The sequence below is a fragment of the Alosa alosa genome, chromosome 1, assembly GCF_017589495.1.
Source record: "Alosa alosa isolate M-15738 ecotype Scorff River chromosome 1, AALO_Geno_1.1, whole genome shotgun sequence".
NCBI lineage: Eukaryota > Metazoa > Chordata > Actinopteri > Clupeiformes > Clupeidae > Alosa > Alosa alosa.
Genome location: NC_063189.1, coordinates 31,071,899 through 31,092,676, shown reverse-complemented (window position 1 = coordinate 31,092,676; position 20,778 = coordinate 31,071,899). Strand labels below are relative to the sequence as shown.

The 20,778-nt window shown below is 41.4% G+C and overlaps 4 protein-coding genes across 6 annotated transcripts; 1 reads left to right on the top strand and 3 right to left on the bottom strand.

The window, feature by feature from the left end:
- The first annotated feature begins 463 nt into the window (after positions 1-463).
- chic2 (cysteine-rich hydrophobic domain 2) lies at positions 464-3,937 on the top strand. Its single transcript, XM_048264686.1, has 6 exons — positions 464-750; positions 1,287-1,341; positions 1,476-1,631; positions 1,735-1,791; positions 1,885-1,944; positions 2,072-3,937. Exons 1-6 carry the CDS (start codon positions 617-619, stop codon positions 2,120-2,122), a joined length of 513 nt encoding a protein of 170 aa, XP_048120643.1. The 5' UTR covers positions 464-616; the 3' UTR covers positions 2,123-3,937.
- A 184-nt stretch (positions 3,938-4,121) lies between these two features.
- Positions 4,122-12,670, bottom strand: fip1l1b (FIP1 like 1b (S. cerevisiae)). 3 transcript variants are annotated; one of them, XM_048259091.1, is made up of 17 exons: positions 12,360-12,670; positions 11,638-11,695; positions 11,449-11,506; positions 10,991-11,097; positions 10,700-10,764; positions 10,412-10,522; positions 9,976-10,106; positions 9,430-9,551; positions 8,451-8,504; positions 7,811-7,910; positions 7,457-7,613; positions 6,549-6,575; positions 6,352-6,406; positions 5,393-5,451; positions 4,906-5,143; positions 4,663-4,806; positions 4,122-4,536 (listed from the first exon to the last, which is right to left on the bottom strand). In XM_048259091.1, exons 1-17 carry the CDS (start codon positions 12,433-12,435, stop codon positions 4,398-4,400), a joined length of 1,701 nt encoding a protein of 566 aa, XP_048115048.1. In that variant the 5' UTR covers positions 12,436-12,670; the 3' UTR covers positions 4,122-4,397. The 3 variants fall into 3 exon arrangements, with proteins under 3 accessions (XP_048115048.1, XP_048115041.1, XP_048115056.1); XM_048259084.1 differs by having other exon boundaries at positions 4,122-4,539; positions 12,360-12,666; XM_048259099.1 differs by having other exon boundaries at positions 4,122-4,539; positions 4,945-5,143; positions 12,360-12,666.
- Positions 12,671-13,895: 1,225 nt separating this feature from the next.
- Positions 13,896-16,530, bottom strand: itln1 (intelectin 1). Its single transcript, XM_048252154.1, has 7 exons — positions 16,442-16,530; positions 16,182-16,295; positions 15,668-15,915; positions 14,853-15,011; positions 14,395-14,515; positions 14,208-14,311; positions 13,896-14,113 (listed from the first exon to the last, which is right to left on the bottom strand). Exons 1-7 carry the CDS (start codon positions 16,503-16,505, stop codon positions 13,961-13,963), a joined length of 963 nt encoding a protein of 320 aa, XP_048108111.1. The 5' UTR covers positions 16,506-16,530; the 3' UTR covers positions 13,896-13,960.
- Positions 16,531-16,909: 379 nt separating this feature from the next.
- LOC125302238 (D(1B) dopamine receptor) lies at positions 16,910-19,112 on the bottom strand. The gene has a single exon (XM_048255347.1). It carries the CDS (start codon positions 18,888-18,890, stop codon positions 17,772-17,774), a length of 1,119 nt encoding a protein of 372 aa, XP_048111304.1. The 5' UTR covers positions 18,891-19,112; the 3' UTR covers positions 16,910-17,771.
- Between the last annotated feature and the right edge of the window lie 1,666 nt (positions 19,113-20,778).

Sequence of the window (20,778 nt, the reverse complement as noted above, 5' to 3'; positions counted from 1 at the left end):
AGATCAACAGTGTTACACAGTGCAATATCAAGCAATATGGGCATGCATTGACGATGTCAGAGACATGTCCAGAGCCTATTGACAAGTTCAGTAGAGACTTGTTAAGCTTGGCCTAAGATTGGGGAACTTGGATTTATTAATATATTTAGCAGATATACAGTTAATTATATTGTACTGCCCAGGGACTACAGGTGGAAATTAGCCATTGTTGGCCGGGCCCAAGACATAGCTACATGCATTAAAAGATTAATGTTTATTTGTGCAGTGTCCCTCTTTTAAATAAATACATTCCCATTCCAGATAAGATTGGGCTAAACAATTACTTTTTATGGGAAGGGGAGAAATATTATTATTATTGTATTATTACATGTACAGATATCTTTCAAATATCTAGGTACGTGGTGACGTAGATTATGTAGTGACGCAAATACGTTTATCTCGCGACATTACCTTCATCGCGGCGGATGTTGATGTTTTGGTTCATAGTTTACCCATACTCTAGATTTTTTCCCGTTTTGTCGTGGTACAACCAAGTTTTGCTCGGGAGCTTGTCTCTGTTTTGGAAATACTGTCTATCTCGGCGCTTCTTCCGAGAAGCGAGAAGCCGAGACAGGCAATGATGGAGGACTTTGACGAGATCTACGAAGAGGAGGAGGAAGAAGAGGAAGACGAAGACAGGGCCGCGGAGGAGCAGCTACTAAAGTATGCTCCGGACCCGGTGGTAGTGCGCGGATCCGGCCACGTCACTGTGTAAGATACCGGGGAGGATAAAGTGATAAAAGTGGTAAAAGTGGTGTCGTTTAATGTGTTACATTGTGCATTTTACTTAAGTTCAGCAGGTTAAGCCATGTTCTATTGGGAAGGATTGTCGCCGTGAAGGTCCCAGCAGAACAGTCTTCTCGGCTAGCTTGGTGGTTGCTAACGCCAGTGTGCGAATGTCGATTGAGAAATGTTAGCGATAATTTAGTCCACCCTTGCGACGGTAACGTTAGCTGATTTTTTAGGGGTTAATAAAATATGCTGTCTCTTCAGTTCTTCAGTCCCGAAACATCTCCCGCTACTGTCGTTTTTGTAGTCTGTATGCTTAAAGGCCTGTCTAGCAAGGAGATTTAAATACTGATAAAGTGAGTTGCTGTCTGACATTTGGTCTTCGCGGAGACAAGTTGATATGCGTGACATTGGTTAAGTAACGTTAGGTCTAGCAACACTGCAAATCAAAGCGCCTGGACGGCATCATCATTGACCGGTCAGGCAGCTTTGCTAATTTGTCTTTCTCTCCATCCTAGGTTTGGACTCAGCAATAAATTTGAGTCAGAATTCCCTTCAGCACTTACTGGGAAGGTGAGGTCTCCGTTAAGCCAGTAGGGCTACAACAAGACTTAACAATGTCCAATGAGGTTTTACAGTGTGTTATGTCTGTAAAGTCATCGGTAAGGTCATTCATTTGACACATTGTGCTTTCCTCTGATGTCTAGGTTGCACCCGAAGAGTTCAAATCCAGTATTAACCGAGTAAATGGCTGTTTGAAGAAGACTTTGCCAGTGAACGTCCGCTGGCTTCTGTGCGGTTGCCTATGCTGCTGTTGTACACTAGGCTTCAGTTTGTGGCCTGTGATCTGCCTTAGCAAGAGAGTAGGTTATCTCTATCTCTTAAATTCCTTATTATGTGATGCCCACTCCTTGTACCCTGCAGCATTCTAACAAAAGACACCCTTTAACATTTTCTTCTTTTCAGACTCGCAGGTCTATAGAAAAGTTGTTGGAATGGGAGAACAGCAGACTGTATCACAAGGTAATTGTTTTGTGGAGCAGCCATTCAAATCTCTATAACATTTTTGGCACAGTCCATGATGTTAAATGTATTTGCTTTTGGTCTTGTTTCTAGTTGTGTTTGCACTGGAGGTTGAGCAAGAGGAAGTGTGAAACCAACAACATGATGGAATATGTAAGTCAACCAGTCATTCAGACTTGTCCTTTGAGTCGTTGTCAGTGTAACAATGATATGCTCATACCGTTGCGAACTATGGTGATTTATTTTGCTTACAGATAATTTCTTCTCATTCACAACACAGGTCATACTCATAGAGTTTCTACCCAAGATTCCCATCTTCAGGCCTGACTAATGTGGGTTTGCCCCACGAGCCTCTGGTGTGGTCTGCCCATGGTGCCTTGCTCCGGTACTGTCACGGTTGTCATGTGGCTTCTCTCCAGTTCAACTCTTTTTCAAGAAGAAACTGGTTTTGCCTCTTAAATCTACCCTTTCTGCACAGACAGACAGACCCTGTTTACACATGGCCATTCACAATAATGCTGGGGATTGCCTGGGCATCCATATGTGTTTGGGTTCATCACCCCCAAGCTCTTGCTCACCTAGTAAGGATGGACATGGAAAAGGCCACAAAAGATGGACTCCTATGTCTCACCATGAACTGGAGTGGTTACCTCCCGATTCCACACTTCAGATCTGATTCCACACACGTTACCCTCTTAACAAATTTGGCCCTCTTTGCTCAACTCCTCTTTGAACAGTGAGAGACATCATTGTGCACCAGCTGCCACTGTTCTTGAATGCCCTTTAGCCAACGCTCTGAATTTGAGCAGGCTGGAATACAGGTGATCATCTGAGGAGGAGCAACACTCGAGGAGCCTCTGCACAATGCATCTACCCCTATTTCCCTAAAACACATTCTCAAGTCCTTGGACCCCACCCTGCTCCCAACTTCACTGTTAGAAGAGACAATCACACAATGACTGCAACTACCTGGATGCCCCACACACACCCTCTCCCTTTCCTCATCACACACATTTTCCAGGTGGTTTATCTTTTCCAGTGACTCAGTGCACCACTAAACAATGATGCAGCACAGAATGGATTTCTTTTTACACCCCCACCCTGGTCTTTAACCCAAATATAAATATCATTTCATCTTTTGGTTTCACTATGTATCTCTAAGTTTCTCATTTTTTTAGTAGTATTTGGATCTTTTGTTTACCTGCTCAGTAAGAAGGGCAGCCATTTTTGTCATGACGTTTGTTATTGTGTTATTTGAATGTGTCTGTGTGCGTGGGTATGTATGTACATTTCTCTGTGCATCTGGAAAGTCATGCAAAATAGGGCAGTTGACTGGTTCCTTATGAAGAGAAAGAATAAATAAACCTATTAATAAATACATACAACAGATATGAAAGACTTATTATTTTAGAAAATTGAACACTTGAAGTTTGAAATGCAGAACAAGTCTCCACAGATCCTCTCTGCATTTCCTAGTTACTGGTTCTCTAGGATTTTTCTTCACATGGGAGATGAAAGGTCATGGCCAATTTGATTTGTATGTTTCTTGTTCCTTACTAGTCCTGGGTCAACCAAGGGCTACATTATATTCAGGTTTTGAATAAGTTTATGTATGAACACTGTCTACAGTGTGAAATGTTGTTTTGTTTCTGTGGACATTGCGTGCCATCAGTAGAGCCAAGAAAGCTGATGTAGCAGAAGCTGCCATTTCCGATACTGATCGTCAGGCGATGACATCCCGCCAAGTCACACTCGGGCCTTACATGTGTGAAGGAAAGCCTCAGGGCTTTCATTAATAAGCTTATAACAATTTTACAGAGTTGAGCTGAGAGTCAGATGAGGATCTTTCCAATACACACAGAGGCTTGACACCTCAGCGTTGCTGGAGTGAGGCCATTTTGAAAAACTTGGTTCATGAAATGTGATACCATATTGATTTTCTTCCTTTTTTAAGTCTTGTCTCTGGTTTACAGCCACTTGAGGCCATAGGTGGTGTGTCTGTGAGTATGAGTGCAGATGGTTCTATGATTATGTTCTGGTCTCTCACCTTGCTTGCTTTGTAACTTTTGTCCTAACCCCCAAGACATATTTTATAAGAATATTTGTGTACAGTGTGTATGTAAAGTAATAAAATAATCAAACATGAGCAGGACTGACTCCTGCTACATTTGTGGTTGTTGATATTTTGTTACTCTGATATTGTTTATGGTCAAAAGTCAGTCAGACCCTTCTTCCCTCATATCAGCATTCATCAGGAATGAGTTTTAATTTCTCCTAAGCTAAAGTATAAAAACAACCCAGGTTAAAAACAAGAAAGACATTACAAATTCTTAGCGTTTCCTTTTTTTTTACCAATTTAACATGACATCTACATGGTACATTTTGAGAGAAGAAACAAAAACAAATCTCACAGAAATTACAATGAACTCTGATCAGGACCAAATAAAGATAGGATGGGGTGAGGTGATGGTGCCGACAACTCTCTCCAGGCATGATTTACAATCAACAACAGTGCTCCATGGAAAGAGATGGTAAAGACCCAAGGGGGCGAAGGGCAAATGAATGAGATGAGGGGGGGGGGTGGCGGAAAGGGCACAGGTGCTCGTTTATTCCATGGCCTCCTGGTTCTCCTGGTCTCCAGCTCGCTCCTCGCTGGGCTCCTTGCCCTCTTTGCTGCGCTTGGACTTCTTGTGCTTGTGCCGGCGGTGGCTGTCCCCTTCCTCACTGTCGTGCCGCCTCCTGCTACTGCTGTAACAAAACAGTAAAACCGTGTCCATCAATGACTGTGCTGATTAAATGTTGGAATTAATGAGACGATGCTCCATTTGTTGACTGTTAAAAAACATTAGTGTTAAAAATGTTGCACAGTACCTCCTGGAGGACTTATGTGCCCTCTCTTCTTTGTCTCGGTGCCTCCTCTCTCTGTGTCGCTCCTCTTTCTCTCGGCTGGCTCGTTCGCGGTGTCGCTCGTAGGCACGCTCAGGGTATTCACGGTACCGATACCGTTCTTCGTCACTGCACAAAAAAAAGTAGTTCTTTTACTTAAAGCACAGTCTCTATGGTATCATCTCAGTTCTGAAAATACCTCACGTAAAAAGGCTTTGGTGTCAGTACTTGCTACTCTCCATGTGACCGACGGCGCTTTCAGTGCACCTGTTGTAACCCATGGCTGAAGGGCTGTGTTCTCGCTCCCGCTCCCTCTCCCTTTCGTGGGCTCTCTCTCTCGGCCGCTCACGTTCCCTCTCCTTTTCACGCTCCTTCTCGCGCCGGGGGTAGTAGTCCCACTGTTTGGAGTTGTCCATCATGGTGGGCCATTGAGCAACTGCTCCAGGCATGGGAGGCGGATAGCCACCTAGCAAAGCACAGATCCAGAGAGAGAGGCATTGAAACGGAAGAGAAATAACAGTAGGTGCTATTGCTGTACTTGGCATGTAGGTTTCAAGCATTATCCCTTTCTCACACACATTTCCACATTGAATTTTATGAAAACCCAAGTTGGAGTTTCCAGATCACATTTTCCAATCTTTTACACAAAGCCTCTTTTTTATATATAAACGATAAAAGAAGAAAAAAAATGAAGAGGCAGATGAGTGTCACTGACCTCCAGGGAAAGGGTAAGGAGGGACCGAACGTCCATCGTAACCACCAGGATGCCCACTGCTGTAAAATAGAGCCGGTGACTTTAAAACTTTAAAAATCACTCATATACATATCTAAACATCCTAGGTTTTTCATTATACAGCTGAAGCAAGTCCAATTTAAAGTAGCTGTTTTAATCTTTGGGATTAACCATTTAATCTTAAACCTAATCGTAATTTATCATCTCATAAAATCTACGCAGCAGCAATCAGCCTTCCCCATGACATTTGTTATACTCATCCTTTCCAACCTCCTCATACATAGCCTGTGTGTTGAGCCACTCCCTGCCTCTCTTGCCTTAGAAAACTGCTGTCCATTGCTGCCTGGATAAGAATCCTGTTCTCTTTGCCACCGGCTCTGTAACGTAGCAGCCTAAACATGGCAGCCAAATTCCCTACACTACACACCACACGGAGAGAGGGTTAGTACTGCAGACACCAAATAACACTGCCATGTTCTGCCAGCGTGCGGTCACTGAGCCCAGCCTCGCATCGCAGCATTGGTGGCGGAAGAAAAATGGGAGTGGCGTCGTGTCATAAAAGACATGTACATAAGAAGATTTCGGAATCTGATGGAAGCGATTCCTAATGTGAGAGGTCACATCTAGTGGAGCAAGAGTAAGGCTCTACATAAACTTTCAAGTCACAAAAAACTGACAAGTTTACCTTGTTGAACAGAATGATAAAGATAATCATTTGTGCGAAGCAACACCCAGTCCCCACTTACGAGGCAAATGGAACATGGCACCGATGTAAATATGCTGTTAAAGCAGTGCTTTTACATAATGCACTCTCCTTACAACTTAGAAATGGACTCTATGAACAAACTATATTAAAGGCTAAACCACAAACATCTTCAAGTGACAAGAGTACAAAGTGTATGAATGAGGAAACAGACTGAGGTGGACGAGACACCACTTACTTGTCCATTGTGGGCATGAGGGATGGAGGAGGGCCACCAGGCGGAGGAGGGAAACCTTTCAACACAATACAGTTATCAGATCAGTACATACACGTCCAGCTGCTCAATATGGAGGCTCTTTTATTAAGACACTATTGTATGCCTAAAGCATTCTTGGGTAATGATTTTTTTAAATGTGTGTGGTCAAAAGGCCTTACCAGGAGGAGGAACAGTGATGGGAATTCCTATGAAAAAACAAATGGTTTCAGTTACAAAGTGTACCAGTATGACTGCTCTTAATCCACTAATACACTAACTCAGGCTTACAACTGATCTTCATCCCTAACATGATCGGACACCGTTAATGCCTTTTATGGGAGTCATGTACTCATATAGCTCCAGCCTTTATTGGGCAAAAAAAGCTACACAGACATCACATCAACCAACGCCCTGTTTTTATTTTCCTTCTTCTCATATGTAACATTTGAGAGAAAGTGGAATAGAACATTATGTCCAATATTCCAATATATGGTTTAATGTTCTGCATTTCTTATTAGTGGGTTACTTTGATACTAAAAGTATGATTCTATGTAATAACTGTATGATATCTGTACTGTCCCTGTGTATATCTGTGTGTGACTGTGTTTAGAGATAAGCAGGAATATTATGACTTTGCAGTGTTTCACTGTTCTGCATGGCTGCGTCAGTAGCTATCTGCTCCGGATTGCCAGGTTGCCACTAATCAGAGTCTGATTCAGTGTAGTCCACGTGAGATGGGATGACCAACCCCATCTCCCGTCAGCCTGGAAGGATACTTAAACCCTAACTATTTCCTTGTCTAGTTAGAGCAGCTGATGGATCTTTAGGTGAAGTCATGCTGTCCCTCCCTTGATGCGCATCATTGTAAATAAACTCTGTTCCTGATTTTTCATACTATTGGTCTGACTGGGTCTCTATTAAATCTATGGTATCAAAATTACCATCACGTTAAACATGACAGCTAGAAAGGCATATGTAACAGATTCATTGTGGACAGAGAGCATTCTATGCTATGCGACAGTCGGACTCTGGCATGCTGTCAGGACACAAGAGGCTGCAGGAGTGGTGTAGCGCTGGAGGAGCTTACTGGGCGGCGGGATGAGTGGAGGGGCGGTGCTGACGTTGGGCGGAGGGGGCAGGAACGGGGGAGGCGGGATGTTGGGAGGAAGGGGGCCTGGTGGGAAGAAGGGGGGCATCTTGGCCGGTGTTGGCTCAGCGTCCGAGGAGGAGTGTTCCGAGATGACCTGCGGAGGAACAGATGACTTTAATCACACTGCTTTGGTCTAGCAGACCATGGCAAGTGAAGGTAAGAGCACAACAGAGCACTTTGGCAGTCATTTTAAAACAAAATCATTTAAATAGCGAGACATGGATAGGTACATGGAGCTTCCTTTATTCCGTGCAGTAGATTAAAGGTTGTTTTTCAATATTTTCTGCGTACCTGGATATTGTTCCCTTCTTGATTGTGGCGTCGTCGTCCCTCAACCCGACTAATGGTTGCAGTCCCTCCCCCAATGACATCAATTGTGCCACTTGTTTTCCTAAAGCAAAAATACACACATAAATGAGGTTATATCGAATGATGAACCTCCATGGGACATGAGCAGTACACATGCTATGAAAACGGGATCCTAATCCAGCAGTCATCACACACACTCAGATGGCATTGAACATGCACACATCCCCGAAGCCACAGCTTGGCCCACCTCACCAGACCTCAGAGGAAACACGGGCACACAGTAACACGTGGGCAGACGCAGCATCATACTGGCACACATGAGATGCCTCCGTTGTGATGTGCAAGGTCAGAGGAATGTGTTTTTGTGATGAGTGTTCCCATGGAGATGGTCCAGCCATGCATTTGCCTGGTGGAGATGGTGCGACTATTGTATTTTATCTCCAAGACAAAAAATGTGTATGCTGGGTAACTTCAATGAAACAACAACAGAAGCAAAGATCAGTTCCTGTGGGTAACAGGTGTCACGAAAACGCATGAGCGACAGTCTACTATTGCATCAGGACCCTCAGCCACTCTTAGCCCCTGTGATGACAACGCCACGGCAACGGCCACACCCACTTACGTATAATAGGACATGTCCTGATTGGCAGGGCCTGTCCACTGGGGAGGGGATATCCTATGGGCGCATGAGCAGAGGGGAGAGAAGAGTTACCACTACCCCTCTTTCAACACAACAGCACCACAGTCACAGAAGGACAACACTCAGTCTCAGCACACAACACTCCCTTTGGATCTTATATAAACACTAAAACACTCTTAACACTCTGACCTGTCATCCCATTTAACATGCTTTCGTTTTCAGTGAGACAATATAGCAAAATTGTGCTAGCGACATAAGAAAGGTTCCTGGTTTGAGGACTTCAACTCTAAACTATCTGTGAAGCTGCCAGTATATGTATGATTATATTTTCACTGGACTATCATTTTAATCAGTCGTCTGTTTACAGGAGACCTACCGCTCATGTACTGTATTTCTGACTGGTACCACGTGCTGCTTTTGATCCCTTCTGATTCAATCCCTATACAATGCACTCAAACTTAATAGATGAAAACTAACTGTGTGGACACTAGGTCTGACTGCTCCATCACCTGGTACACTTGAGTAACAGTGTGGACACTAGGTCTGACTCGATCGCCAAATCAACTTCAACATCACCTTCTAAGCACAGCAATAGTCTTTTTTTATGTAAATGTGTTAACACATTTTCAGTGGTTACACACATTTTACATGGTGCTTCTGTTTAGGCATGTGTGTACATTGTTGTGAAAACATGATATCAGAGTTGACAGAAGCATTCAAGCAATTGAAAAAAACTGTAATTCAAAGGAACCTTAGTGGACAACATTCATTGAAGGCAGACATCCTCACGGACCATCAGGGGTGAGAGCCTTGTTGAATCTTAAAGTCTACTTCACCCAAATAGATTGTATAATACGTTACGTCTGCTGACTGCTGCTGATCAGTGATGGAAGAAGAGAATACACAACCCAAACCTCTGTAGTTTAGAGGGTTCTTCTCTTAGTCAGAGGTGGTTTCCTACCTGGTTGGGTTTATTCCAGGTTTGTTGTATATGTTTGTTGGGGAATTGAAATCTGGCTTGATGGTGTGGGGAGTGAGGTTCACCACCTCCTTTTCAGTGTTTCCTGTTCGTCCCTGCTGCACCTAAAAGCAAGGAGCATCATGAAAGGACATGGAACACCGGTTCTCTCTACAGCACAGCCTATATTTAGTACCAACAATTAAGTTAATGGTGACCTGTTCTTCCTGGACATAGGCATTCTGCTAGAGACCAATAGGGTCAGATACAGGTTGGGTACACAGTAGAAGAAGAATTTAAGAAGATTAATTAGAAGATGTTTGAAGATTAATTAGAAGAAGATTGAAGATTAATTAGAAGATATGGTAAAACATAAGGATATAGAAGGGAATAAGGGAATAAGGGAATTGCTCACAGGGAATAAAAGACAAAGAAGTATGCCATCAGGGGCAGACAGACAGTCTGCATTGACATAACTTACTGTGATAAAAGACAGTATACACTGACATAACTTATTGTGATGAGACAGTATACACTGACATAACTTACTGTGATTTTGCTGGTCGTTGAGGAAATGTTCATAACATCCAATCCCATACGAACTCTCTTCTGTTTCTCACAATAGGCTTTCCAAGTATCCTCGTTGAAGCCATAGTTAAAGTAGTCAGAAAGGTCAGCACCTATTAAAGAAAAAGGTCATTGGAATAGATCCTTAAAACATTTTACATTGTATTCTCTTTATTAGATATACCATTTTCTGATGCTTTTCCTGGTTGCCTATTTTCTTTCCTTTTTGCTTTCCTAACTAGATGTTTGCATTGCTAACTTTGTTAATTTGACTTACAGCTACCTCCAGTCTCACATAGAACAGTACATTGTGCTACCAACACTCAAGCAAATGCCTTCACTGGCATGGACAATGTACTAACTGAACAACTGCAAATCACAGCACAAACAACACTGGATGTCTTTAACAAATGCTCACCTGGTTTTCTCCAGGGTTTCTCCTCAAAGGACTCCATATCAACCTCCAGTACCGGGACGCCATTGATGTTGCCAGGGGCCTCCAGGTCCACCCCCTTCAGCTTGGCAGAGGCTGCACACAGATCCAACACATAATACATGAATTGCACTGCATAATATTTGGACATATTCAAGACTGACATGATTTATATTGCACAAACCAGTAAATGGTCTCAAGATGTAATGAAGGGTACAGAAAAATTGGTTTTAATAAATATTTACCAGTAGCTAACATATTCAGAATGCATACCTGCCCCATAGGGTCTGCTACCCGCCGTCTTTATGTTTAGGTTAACTGGTGTGGCGCCATAGGTCCTACAACATAGAATGTTGTGTTAAGAGTCACACTGGTTGGGAAAAGTCTTGCTGTGCTGATAAGATAACTTAGCAAAGTGCAATAGGCCACTTCCGATGATTGAACCCAAAGGAAGAGCTGGAGCAGAAGAATAGCACTGGACGCGACTAACGTTTCAGCACACCACGATCTTGATCAGTCAAACTCAGGAGTTATCATATGACAGCAACTTAATGCAACACTTACGTGTACTGTGGAGGTCCAGTCTTAATGTCACCAATGGTGACTCGGACGTCATCGTCATCATCATCACTGTCACTGTCACTGTCCTCATCTTCAGCAGGTGTTTCTTTCTGGTGGGAAAATCATTTAAATGTATCATTTTTTATGTAAAATGTTCTCCTGTGGCGCAACTGAGCAACATACTGATCATGAATTTCGGAAATGATTATCTGTACAAAAATGAAAGTCACTCTGGATAAAAAAAAAAATAATAATAATGTTCTTTTAAAATGTCACTCATGAACCATAATAGCAACTGCACAGCCAGAGTAGTTAAAACGTATATTAAAACACCGCTGCAGTAAAATGTTTGATGAATAAATACAATAAACATGAAATTACATCAGCACAGTGCAGCCACAAGTGTAAATGGAAAAGTGTATTTGGTTCCCCTCAATTTTGACCTGCATAGAGTAATTTACCTGACTGGTCACTCCATTGCCTGTGGCTTCCTCTGTGACAGGGGCAGGTGGAGCAGCACTGACAAACAAAACACAGACGCTTTCAAATAAGCATTTACAAAACACAGACCCTTTCAAATAAGCATTTATCATCCAGCATGCTAACAGTGAAGGTTAGTGACCCATCAAAATGAGACCTTGCAGACCCACCTTACAGCTGCTGTCAATTTGGCTTCTTCCTCTTCATTGTCTTTATTTTCACTCTCATCTACACACAGCAGAAAAGAAGAAAGCTATTAACCACTGCTACGTCCACGGCCAAGATTAATTGACCAGAGCACAGCCATCAATGCAAATCCAGTTGGGAATATTAGATGGGTAAAGCACATTCTATCGACAGTTTACACTAGTAGCAACAGACAATATTTCCTGAACGTTTGCAGAGATACATATCGAAATAATCTCTATATGATCAAATACTTGCAGTTTCGCTTGCAGCAAGAAGCTAAGCATACAGCAAAACTGATCATGTAACTTCACGTTAAACAGCGCTTTGCAAGCTAAGGTTGGAACTTGGGCCTACTAATTTTGCAACATTTCCCAAAGTCATGCGACTGCCAAGAAACTAGTGCCGCACGAGCTATCGAATATCACAGTGTTGCATTAACGCGACTTAAAAAAAACAATCGCCGCATGTCGACAAAGTGAACCATTCGAGTGAACCAAAGCAATAATAGTCTAGCTGCAACTAGCACGCACCATGCTATTGCTAAAGTTGACTGCATCCAAAATGACTACGTTTATGTCAAATTTACCGTTAATTAGCAAACATTATAATGTCGCACCAGCATGGTGAGCATTGTAACAATTCGTCAAAATAACGTAACTTCCATCTCTAAATATCTTAATGCTAGAACAACATTACAACAAACCTCCATATAGCCATTCTTCTTCCTCGTCACCCGCGCTAGCATCAGTCGTGGTTTTGTCCGCCTCCTCCGCAGACATTTCCAATGGAGATGAACGCGCAAAAGTCAATATTTTTAAGATAGGTTAGCTAATAATCCCAAAATAGCACCAATGCATGTGCTGATCAACCCCTCAAACAAGTAACATATAGTCAAAATTGTATCTAACTGAAATAGATCTGAAAACAATTTAGGAAGCTTTGCTGCTTCTCTTCAGCGGAACACACTGCGACCAGTGTGGCAATAACTTCCGGGTTGTTGTTGCGTAGACGTAAAAGTCCTGCCGAGCTATGGTCCTGCACAGTACAAAAAGTGGCTGTTTTGAAGGCATGTTAGTGACTGATTTCTCAGGATGTAGTGTAAATAGAAAATAGAAGGGGTCCAAGTACAAATCCCTGCAGTACACCAGTAGCCTGGAGGTGAGATAATGAGTAGCCAATGAAAATAGATAGGGAGCTTTGCCAAATATCAGTAGTCTACAGTAAAGGCCTAGGCCTACCTCTCCTTCTGAATCTAGACGTCTGGGAAAACACAATGGGAAGTTACCACATAATGTGAAATATAGCCTATTGAGAATATGTATTAAATGCAGTATACCGATAGGCCTACAGTAGCCTATATAAATACCTGACAGTTTAAATAAAAAATCTGGAAGACAGAATGGGTCATCATGATTGGATAATCCAGCAGGTCAATGATCCATTACATAACATTACATTAACAACTAACAACAAACATTGTTTTAAAGCAAACAATTCTAGGACAATTTAAAAAGGTGCGTAGCCTACAATAAGATAATCCAAAAGGTAGTCTATGTTCAGATCAATGTAAAAATAGTGTATTTAATACAAAATCAAGTTTCTGCCATGGTCATCTCAGTTCCCTGATCTGAACTCCATAGAAAACCAGCGGGGTGAGCTTAAAATGAAAATGCAGAATAGTAGTGGTTCTCAACTACTGGGCCGGGCCCATTATTGGCCTGCCAACTGTGGGATAGGCCTATGTGTTTTTGTTAAAAACAAATGAAGGTCTTTTCTTTTCAGAATCAATTTGCTTGCCTTCAAAGTTGGGTTTCCCTCATTGTTTTCATCATGAAACAATAAAAGAAAAGATAAAATGCCAAAATATGATTATTATGATGGGGTGGGATTGGAAGATGACTGCAGGTACGCTTCAGATCTTGGTTCCTTGCATACCACCCAGAAGTGGTAGGGACGTTGTTAGCCACTTGCTCCAGATCATTTTTGATACTTTTTACTTACTGTATCTTTACAAGGGGTGCAAATAAATGTGGAGGACACTGTAGCTTTTTGCTTGTCACATAGATTCTGCTTTCCGTTTTATGCAGTGGTCAACCCTTAACGAATGCTTAACACTTGATTAGGAGGTTAGCTTTGACAATATGCAGTCATATCAGCAGGTTTCAAATGTTTAAGAAACACTTTTCCTAAAATGCTCCTTTGTCTAAATTATGCCATTAAAACAAACAACACAAGTAGATTCTATTGGTATCACAATTTTATTTAAATATGCAGTTGTATCAGTGCACAATTAAATCTGTAATTTCAGCGGTAGAATAAAAGCATGGATGCATCTATCATCTTCTGTGCTGCCTTGTGCTGCCCAGCCCCACCAAATATCGTCCAGTCAAAAGCATTGAAGTCCCCACACAGAACTAATGTGCCTGTTGGATAATACCCCCCTCCACCGATACAGTACTGAAAAAGAGCATAAGGTGTTAGATTCTTCAGTTAAAGAGTCTTCAGACTATTTACATTCTTGATTTATAACATATGAAATTGCTTTACTCACATATTGAGGCTGACATCCAGTTGGCTTGATGCCAGAACAGATGGCCATAGGTGCTTTGTCACTGTTGAATACCCTGAAGGTAACGAAGCCAGGTTCAAATTCATCTGCAATAAGATGACATAAGTCGTCATTTCCTAGATGTCATGGAATAAAGGTATTTTTTGCCTATCACACCATCCACCCATACCTCTTACAGCAGACCCATAGAGCTCACTTGTAGATTCCTTATCCCCTTCATCATAGATGACAGGGATTGGGATTCCACTGCCTCCTTTGCATTCCCCCATGCCATACTTCACAGGGTGGAGCTTCAGAGCACACCAGATCACAAAGAGACAACACTGTTTACGGCTTAATACATTACTTCCATGCCTGTATAAATATAAAGACTAGTGTAGATCTCTAATCTATGAGTCCTGGACATGTGTCTGTGTAACAATTGTATATGATTACATTCAGATGTTTGTAGATATTCCTCAAACTGTATGCCACTGACTTAAATGTTTCTGTATTTTACATAGTTCAAATGTTCAGATACATGGTCTAGATCTCAAGAAGCAGAATGAATAACTTTAACAGTGCCATGCTTTACACTGAAATACATGTAGCCTATCAGTTCATGTCAGTGGATGTTAAGGTTTGTACCTTGAATAAATGGTAAAGATTTCCTCCATATTTATCGAGGAAATGTGTGTCTGTGTGGTAGCGCAGAATAGAGGAGTTGGACCAAAGTCCAGGTTCTTCATTATTTGGTACATGCCATATAGAGACGTCCTTGGCTTTAATGTCGTAGTACCCAGGATTCTGTGGAGAGAAGGTTAAGAAATGGTTGTGTCTGAGGCGACTGGTTGATCTGAAGTTGTTGGCCCTTTTTTACACAATATATGACAGAACAATAGCAACAATTATGTCTTTAAATGTCTGTTCTGAATCTCTGCTCTCATAACACTCTTTTTATTATCCGTGTTTGGGTGACCCGTTTGTCTCGTGACTGCAAATGTAGGCACACATTGCTGCCCTACTTTAAAGCCCCAATATTAATCAGTGTTATGCTGTCACAAAGGGACAGGGAGAACTACTTATAAATTATTAGTTATAAATCCTTCCATGACCCGATGACTGCACACAGATGTCACTGACATTTTGAACTCTATTGCACGAAATGCACAATATATTGACCCAGTTTTATTCACCGTAATCCTCTTATTGTGGTGTGATAATGTTGACTCTGCAGCTCATTCGTTCTGTCATCCTAAGCTTAATAGCATATCCAACGGAGGTTGCATCTCGGAAGACATTTAACTGTTTATAACGGCAGACACAAACTGAGAGTCCTACAATCTGCAGACTATTGTTGGTCCTCAATAGAGACTGAGAATCCTAATATAACTATTATGATTGTCTTCAAAATATCACATGTAGATCAAATAAAAATCCAAGTATGTTTTTTTTCAAGGTACCTTGTAATCGTCATCAGTGGCACCCTCTGCAGTTCCAAAAATAACCCTGTTGGCCCAGGTCTTGTCCCCCTCTGGTTTGCTGGGGTCATCTCCATTTTGACTTGACCAGCGGTCGCCCCGGGTGCACTTTCCCAGGATGTCGTTTTCATGAACACTGGCCACCAGGGTCCAGCCTCCACCCGCTGTGGTCATGTCACAGAATGTCTGGTAGACGACACCACTTTCAGTGATAAGGTAGTAAATGCCGTCTATTAAAAAACAAAACATTTTTGGTTATCTGATTAGCATCCTCCTTAATTTACATGTCTAAGGAGACATGCTCCTGGTCTTTATATTAGCTGTACAAGCAATGAAAAGACCTCTTCCTCTTGGGGAACTTTATGAGATGGTTTGAGAAGCACTCACAGAAAAATAAGTTAAGATATACAGTAACTTTCACGTCTTTATAAAATGTTAACAGGACAGGTATGCAAAAGACATAACACCTTGCGACGTGTCATATGTGATTATTTACCTTCATCCACATTGTATGTGTCTTTAATTTCCTTGCAGCTCTGGCCAATAATTCTCATCTTGGCATGATGTCTCTTTAAATTCAGATTTTTGTGAAGGTCATGGGTAGTTGTATCTAAGAAGAAATATTGGCAACAAAAAAAATTACATTTTTGCAGTGATCCTTTCACAGCAGCATCTCTTGGCTTTTCAAATGAATAATGAAATAGTAAAATAAAATAATAATAAAATAACAGCCTGAATAGTACATGAGGGTCTTACTACAGTCAGCCGCTGCACAGAGTCCCAGTGCAAGGCAACTCAGCAGAACAGTCTCTCTTAGCATAATGAATCCCAAATATTAACTGTCCATGGTCCACAATGAGGGGGTTTTATATTGACCAGGACCTGGCACTGTTTATTTTTTTCTGTTTCACAAGAATGAAAATAGGCCAGTTTCGTAATAATGTACTACTGACTGACTCATCCCCTGACAATGTTCAAATCAATAACAGGTAAGGATAAGGTCAGTAGAATGTTTCAAGTTTGAAATGTTCAGATCTATAAGCGTAGAGGTTATTTCATTCATACTACAGCTTAATAAGAGCAGGACAGCATTTGTGACATTACTTTGATATTTGTGACATTATTTTGATAAACATTTATGTTTAATATATAACACTAAATAAAAAAGTGAGCTGAAATGAATAAAATGCAACAGTCAAATACATTTTTCATGTTTCGTGTTTATGCAACATAATTTATTTCACACACATGCACAAAAATAGTAATCTGCATGGTTTATTCATGTCTCTTCTTCTGACACCGAAATGGCTGATCCTGAATAAATAACAACACTCTGTAAGGCCCGTTTCGCTTAATCACATGTTCAATGCACACTGTAACCCATAGAAATGTAGAAAGACATTTTCATGCATATTTCAAAAGATCACAGTTAAAGCTGCCCAAGCATGTGTTTGGAATGATTTTACATGTCAAAATGTAGCCCGGTAGCAAAAAGCAATGTATGTGAATTCAGGCGTCATCTGAGGTGCTCTCCAATATCCAACCATGAATGTCAACAAAGACAACGCAAACACCCCGACCTCACGGAAGTTCCGCTCTGACACAGTGCATGACTGGGCTCTCTGTATGCGCTCAGTGAAACAGAAGCACCGACCCTTTCATAAAAGTGAAATAGCCAATTATTTATGAAGGTGGGCTCGGCTCGCAAAGAGGCTGCATCACTGGGAATGCTAATGGAACATCAAAGATGCAGTAAAGCGGTAGGCAAACGCCGGGCACAACAGTCCCATTCAAGTTCAACGACTGATTTTCCGTAATTGGAACTGGAACGAAGAACTATTCTTTTTGAAAACTTTATTGCTAAGGGTGTGCTTATAGAATAGACTATTGCTCCACATGGGGCAGGTAGCCTACGATGTTGGTGACTTCCTGCTGTCTCCAAATGCGCATAAATTGATCCTCGATAAACTTTATAAAGGATGTATAAAGTTTACCACTGACATACAGTAGGCCTACTGCTGAAAAGTTAAAATTATCCTATCTGGGGAAATGTTCACATCGGGATAGGGATCGCAGTATATTACCTCTACGCAGGTTGAATATACAGCCCCATGTTAACATATGAAACAGCAAGGTTCAACGAACTGTTCTGATTGTTGGACGCATGTTGGCTCATGACCAGTGTCCCCGGTGGTTCGCTGCCACAGACGCCGCAGCAGTCCAAAAGGCGTGCGAATGCTTCCCTGAAGTCCGTGTTGAACGCGTAAATGATCGGATTCAAAGATGAGTTGCACCATCCAAGCCACATGAACACTTCAAACGTCGTCTCACTCACACACTTTGGTTCGTCATTCTGTGGCTCCTGACAAAACGGCACCGTACAATTCACGACAAAGAAAGGGAACCAACAGCACACGAATACACCCATTATGATGGCCAACGTTTTGAGGAGTTTGGTTTCTTTTGACAACTTTACTGCTTTCGGGTGGGGACAAGGAAACTCGCTAGATGTACAGTTAACAGCATGCTCAGCGGCGCGTTCTAAAGAGGATATCTTTTGTATTTGCTTATGAGCAATCTGATAGATCTTTGTGTAAGTAACAATCATAATAGCCACAGGAATATAGAAGCTGATCATCGAGGACCATATAGCGTACGTCTTGCTAAGACTCGGATCACAGTTATCAATAGTTTGGCTTGTCACCACTTCAGTTGTCTCTTGCTCTGCCTTGTGCCAGTTAAGCTGAACTGGGACAAACGAGATGACGCCTGACACGGTCCATGTCATACTGACCATAATGAGGGCTATTTTCTTGTCCATGTTTCTTTCGTATGTGAACGGACTGGAGATGGCCCAGTAACGGTCCAGACTAATTACACAGAGATTAAGAATGGAAGCTGTAGAGCACATGATGTCGAAAGCCAACCATGTGTTACAGAATTTCCAGAATGGCCAGTGACCCAAGACCGTAGCGACCGCCTTCCAGGGCATCACCAATACGGCCACCAACAGGTCGGATAAAGCCAGGGAAACAATAAAGATATTTGTGACTTTGACTCTCAGATGTCGGAATCGCAAAACTGCTGCGCAAACGGTGAAGTTTCCAAATAGCGTCCACAAAATAAGCAGCACAAAGACACATCCCATTAGGATCCGAGATGGAATCTCATCCCTTCCAGTGCTCCTGCCAGTACTGTTTGCCATTGACGTGTGAAGCGTTTTTTTTTTTTTTTTTCAGTGTAAGTTCTCAAGTACCCGTTTCAGGATCTACTGTTATCTTCCAGTGAACTTTTGCGTCTCTGTCATAGAATGTTGTGAACTCCATCCGTCTTAAGAAATTTATCGAAATCGAAATAGAAGCTTACAGTCCATGCATGAAAGATGAACTAGGGTGCGCGCCACCACACAGCCACTGCAGGCAACTCAAAAAAACACGTGCCACCTTTCAGAGGAGATGGCGACTTTCATTTGCCTCTAGGACCGAATTTTATGCTGATGGAACGCACGTGGTAAATGAACTAAAGGCACCTCCCTAATACAAAATGACATGTAGAATCATTTGTATAATTATTTTCAAAATATTGCTGTCATGCATTAATTTAATATACATTTACAGATTGAAAAAAAAAACAAGCAAAGTTTAATTTTCCTGATTATTACTGAAAATTACTGTAATTGTTACATTAAAGTAAATTTGCTACCTATATAAATTAGGTGATGATGTTGGTGGGAACCTGATCCTACTCATCCTGCAACCTGTATAATTAACACTTTACAGATAGTTCAAAGTCACACTATAGCAAAGTCATATCACCCCAAAGACCTCCTGGCAAATCTATTTCAAGCTATATGAAACAGATTCTGGCTTTGTTGTTGTATTCTCAAAAAAATCTCTAAAAGAAAACACAGATAAAAAAAATAGTGTACCCTATTTCTGCGATTGTGCATGTTGTCTTTATATCCATTTTGACCCACAATTTATCCAACATTATTGACCTCCTAACCTATCAGACGTCAACAGTAAAGGCACAAATGGTAGAGCGCTTACTTAGCTTTGGGCCCTTATAGCCTGAGTGTCACTATACTAAGCTCCCCAGCAGGATGTCTATATGCTATGCTTAGTATGTTGTGCACAATTGGTTGTAAGATGAATATGTGTTCATCACCCACCCAATAGGGTGCTTGGGTGAAGGTTTAAATGTGCATGTGTTACAGCATCTGCTATACATTTTATATATCTGTGCCTTTGAATGGACTGTGACAACACATTTTCTTTTGCATATTCTTATCTCTGTCAATAGAATCTATATATCAAATCTTAAAATGTTGCATATGTAAAATTTATTAATTCATATAGATTGTTCCTGTCCAAGTATTGCATATAGAACCTTTCATACTACAGGTAGTTCTTTGCTTATGTATACAGTTAAGAACAAAATTATTCATACCCTTGGCCAATATTGATGTAATGTTAATATTCTCTTGACCAATATGTTTGTTCTGACTGAAAATGACACTGCCACATGCCAAAAGGTTGTAAGACAATGTGGTAGAAACATAGAATCAAAAAAATAATCGTTTTTATCTTTTTTACATTTTTATGAAAAATGGCATGTCCAAAATTATTCATACCCTTTTTTTTAAATAATCAATGGAAACATCTTTATTTGCCATCAAAGCTCTCAAAATGGTTCTTATAATACCTGCCAAGCCTCTCCATGTCTCCACAATGATTGTAGACCGCACATTTTAGCAGCAATCTGGGTTTTGAGACAGGAACGATTATTTGCCATCACTTTGGACTTGTGCTAACTTTTTTTGACTGATTGAGGTCTGGACTCTGGCTGGGCCACTCTAAAATGTTGATATTGTTCTCAGTTAACCATTTCTTGCCTTGTTTGGCTGTATGTTTTGGATCAATGATGCCCATTGGGAGTCCAGACCTCAATCCGTCAAAAAAAAGTGAGCACAAGGCCAGAGTGATGGCAGATTACCGTTCCTGACTGAAAACCTGGATTGCTGTTAAAAAGGTGTGGTCTAGAATTATTGTGGAGACATGGAGAGGCTAGGTAGATATTATAAGAACCATTTC

What these genes read in the sequence shown, in the direction of transcription:
- itln1 (XM_048252154.1), bottom strand. Translation starts at nt 16,505, where the DNA reads ATGCTAAGAGAGACTGTTCTGCTGAGTTGCCTTGCACTGGGACTCTGT. An exon ending in CACATACAATGTGGATGAAG is followed by an intron (nt 15,916 to 16,181) that starts GTAAATAATCAC and finishes GTTTTTTAATAG; the next exon opens with ACGGCATTTACTACCTTATC. An exon ending in CCACTGATGACGATTACAAG is followed by an intron (nt 15,012 to 15,667) that starts GTACCTTGAAAA and finishes TTCTCTCCACAG; the next exon opens with AATCCTGGGTACTACGACAT.
- fip1l1b (XM_048259084.1), bottom strand. Translation starts at nt 12,435, where the DNA reads ATGTCTGCGGAGGAGGCGGACAAAACCACGACTGATGCTAGCGCGGGT. An exon ending in CAACGACCAGCAAAATCACA is followed by an intron (nt 9,552 to 9,975) that starts GTAAGTTATGTC and finishes CCTTGCTTTTAG; the next exon opens with GTGCAGCAGGGACGAACAGG. An exon ending in GGTCACATGGAGAGTAGCAA is followed by an intron (nt 4,807 to 4,905) that starts GTACTGACACCA and finishes TTTTTTGTGCAG; the next exon opens with TGACGAAGAACGGTATCGGT.
- chic2 (XM_048264686.1), top strand. Translation starts at nt 617, where the DNA reads ATGATGGAGGACTTTGACGAGATCTACGAAGAGGAGGAGGAAGAAGAG. An exon ending in CTTCAGCACTTACTGGGAAG is followed by an intron (nt 1,342 to 1,475) that starts GTGAGGTCTCCG and finishes TCTGATGTCTAG; the next exon opens with GTTGCACCCGAAGAGTTCAA. An exon ending in ACAGCAGACTGTATCACAAG is followed by an intron (nt 1,792 to 1,884) that starts GTAATTGTTTTG and finishes TCTTGTTTCTAG; the next exon opens with TTGTGTTTGCACTGGAGGTT.
- LOC125302238 (XM_048255347.1), bottom strand. Translation starts at nt 18,890, where the DNA reads ATGGCAAACAGTACTGGCAGGAGCACTGGAAGGGATGAGATTCCATCT.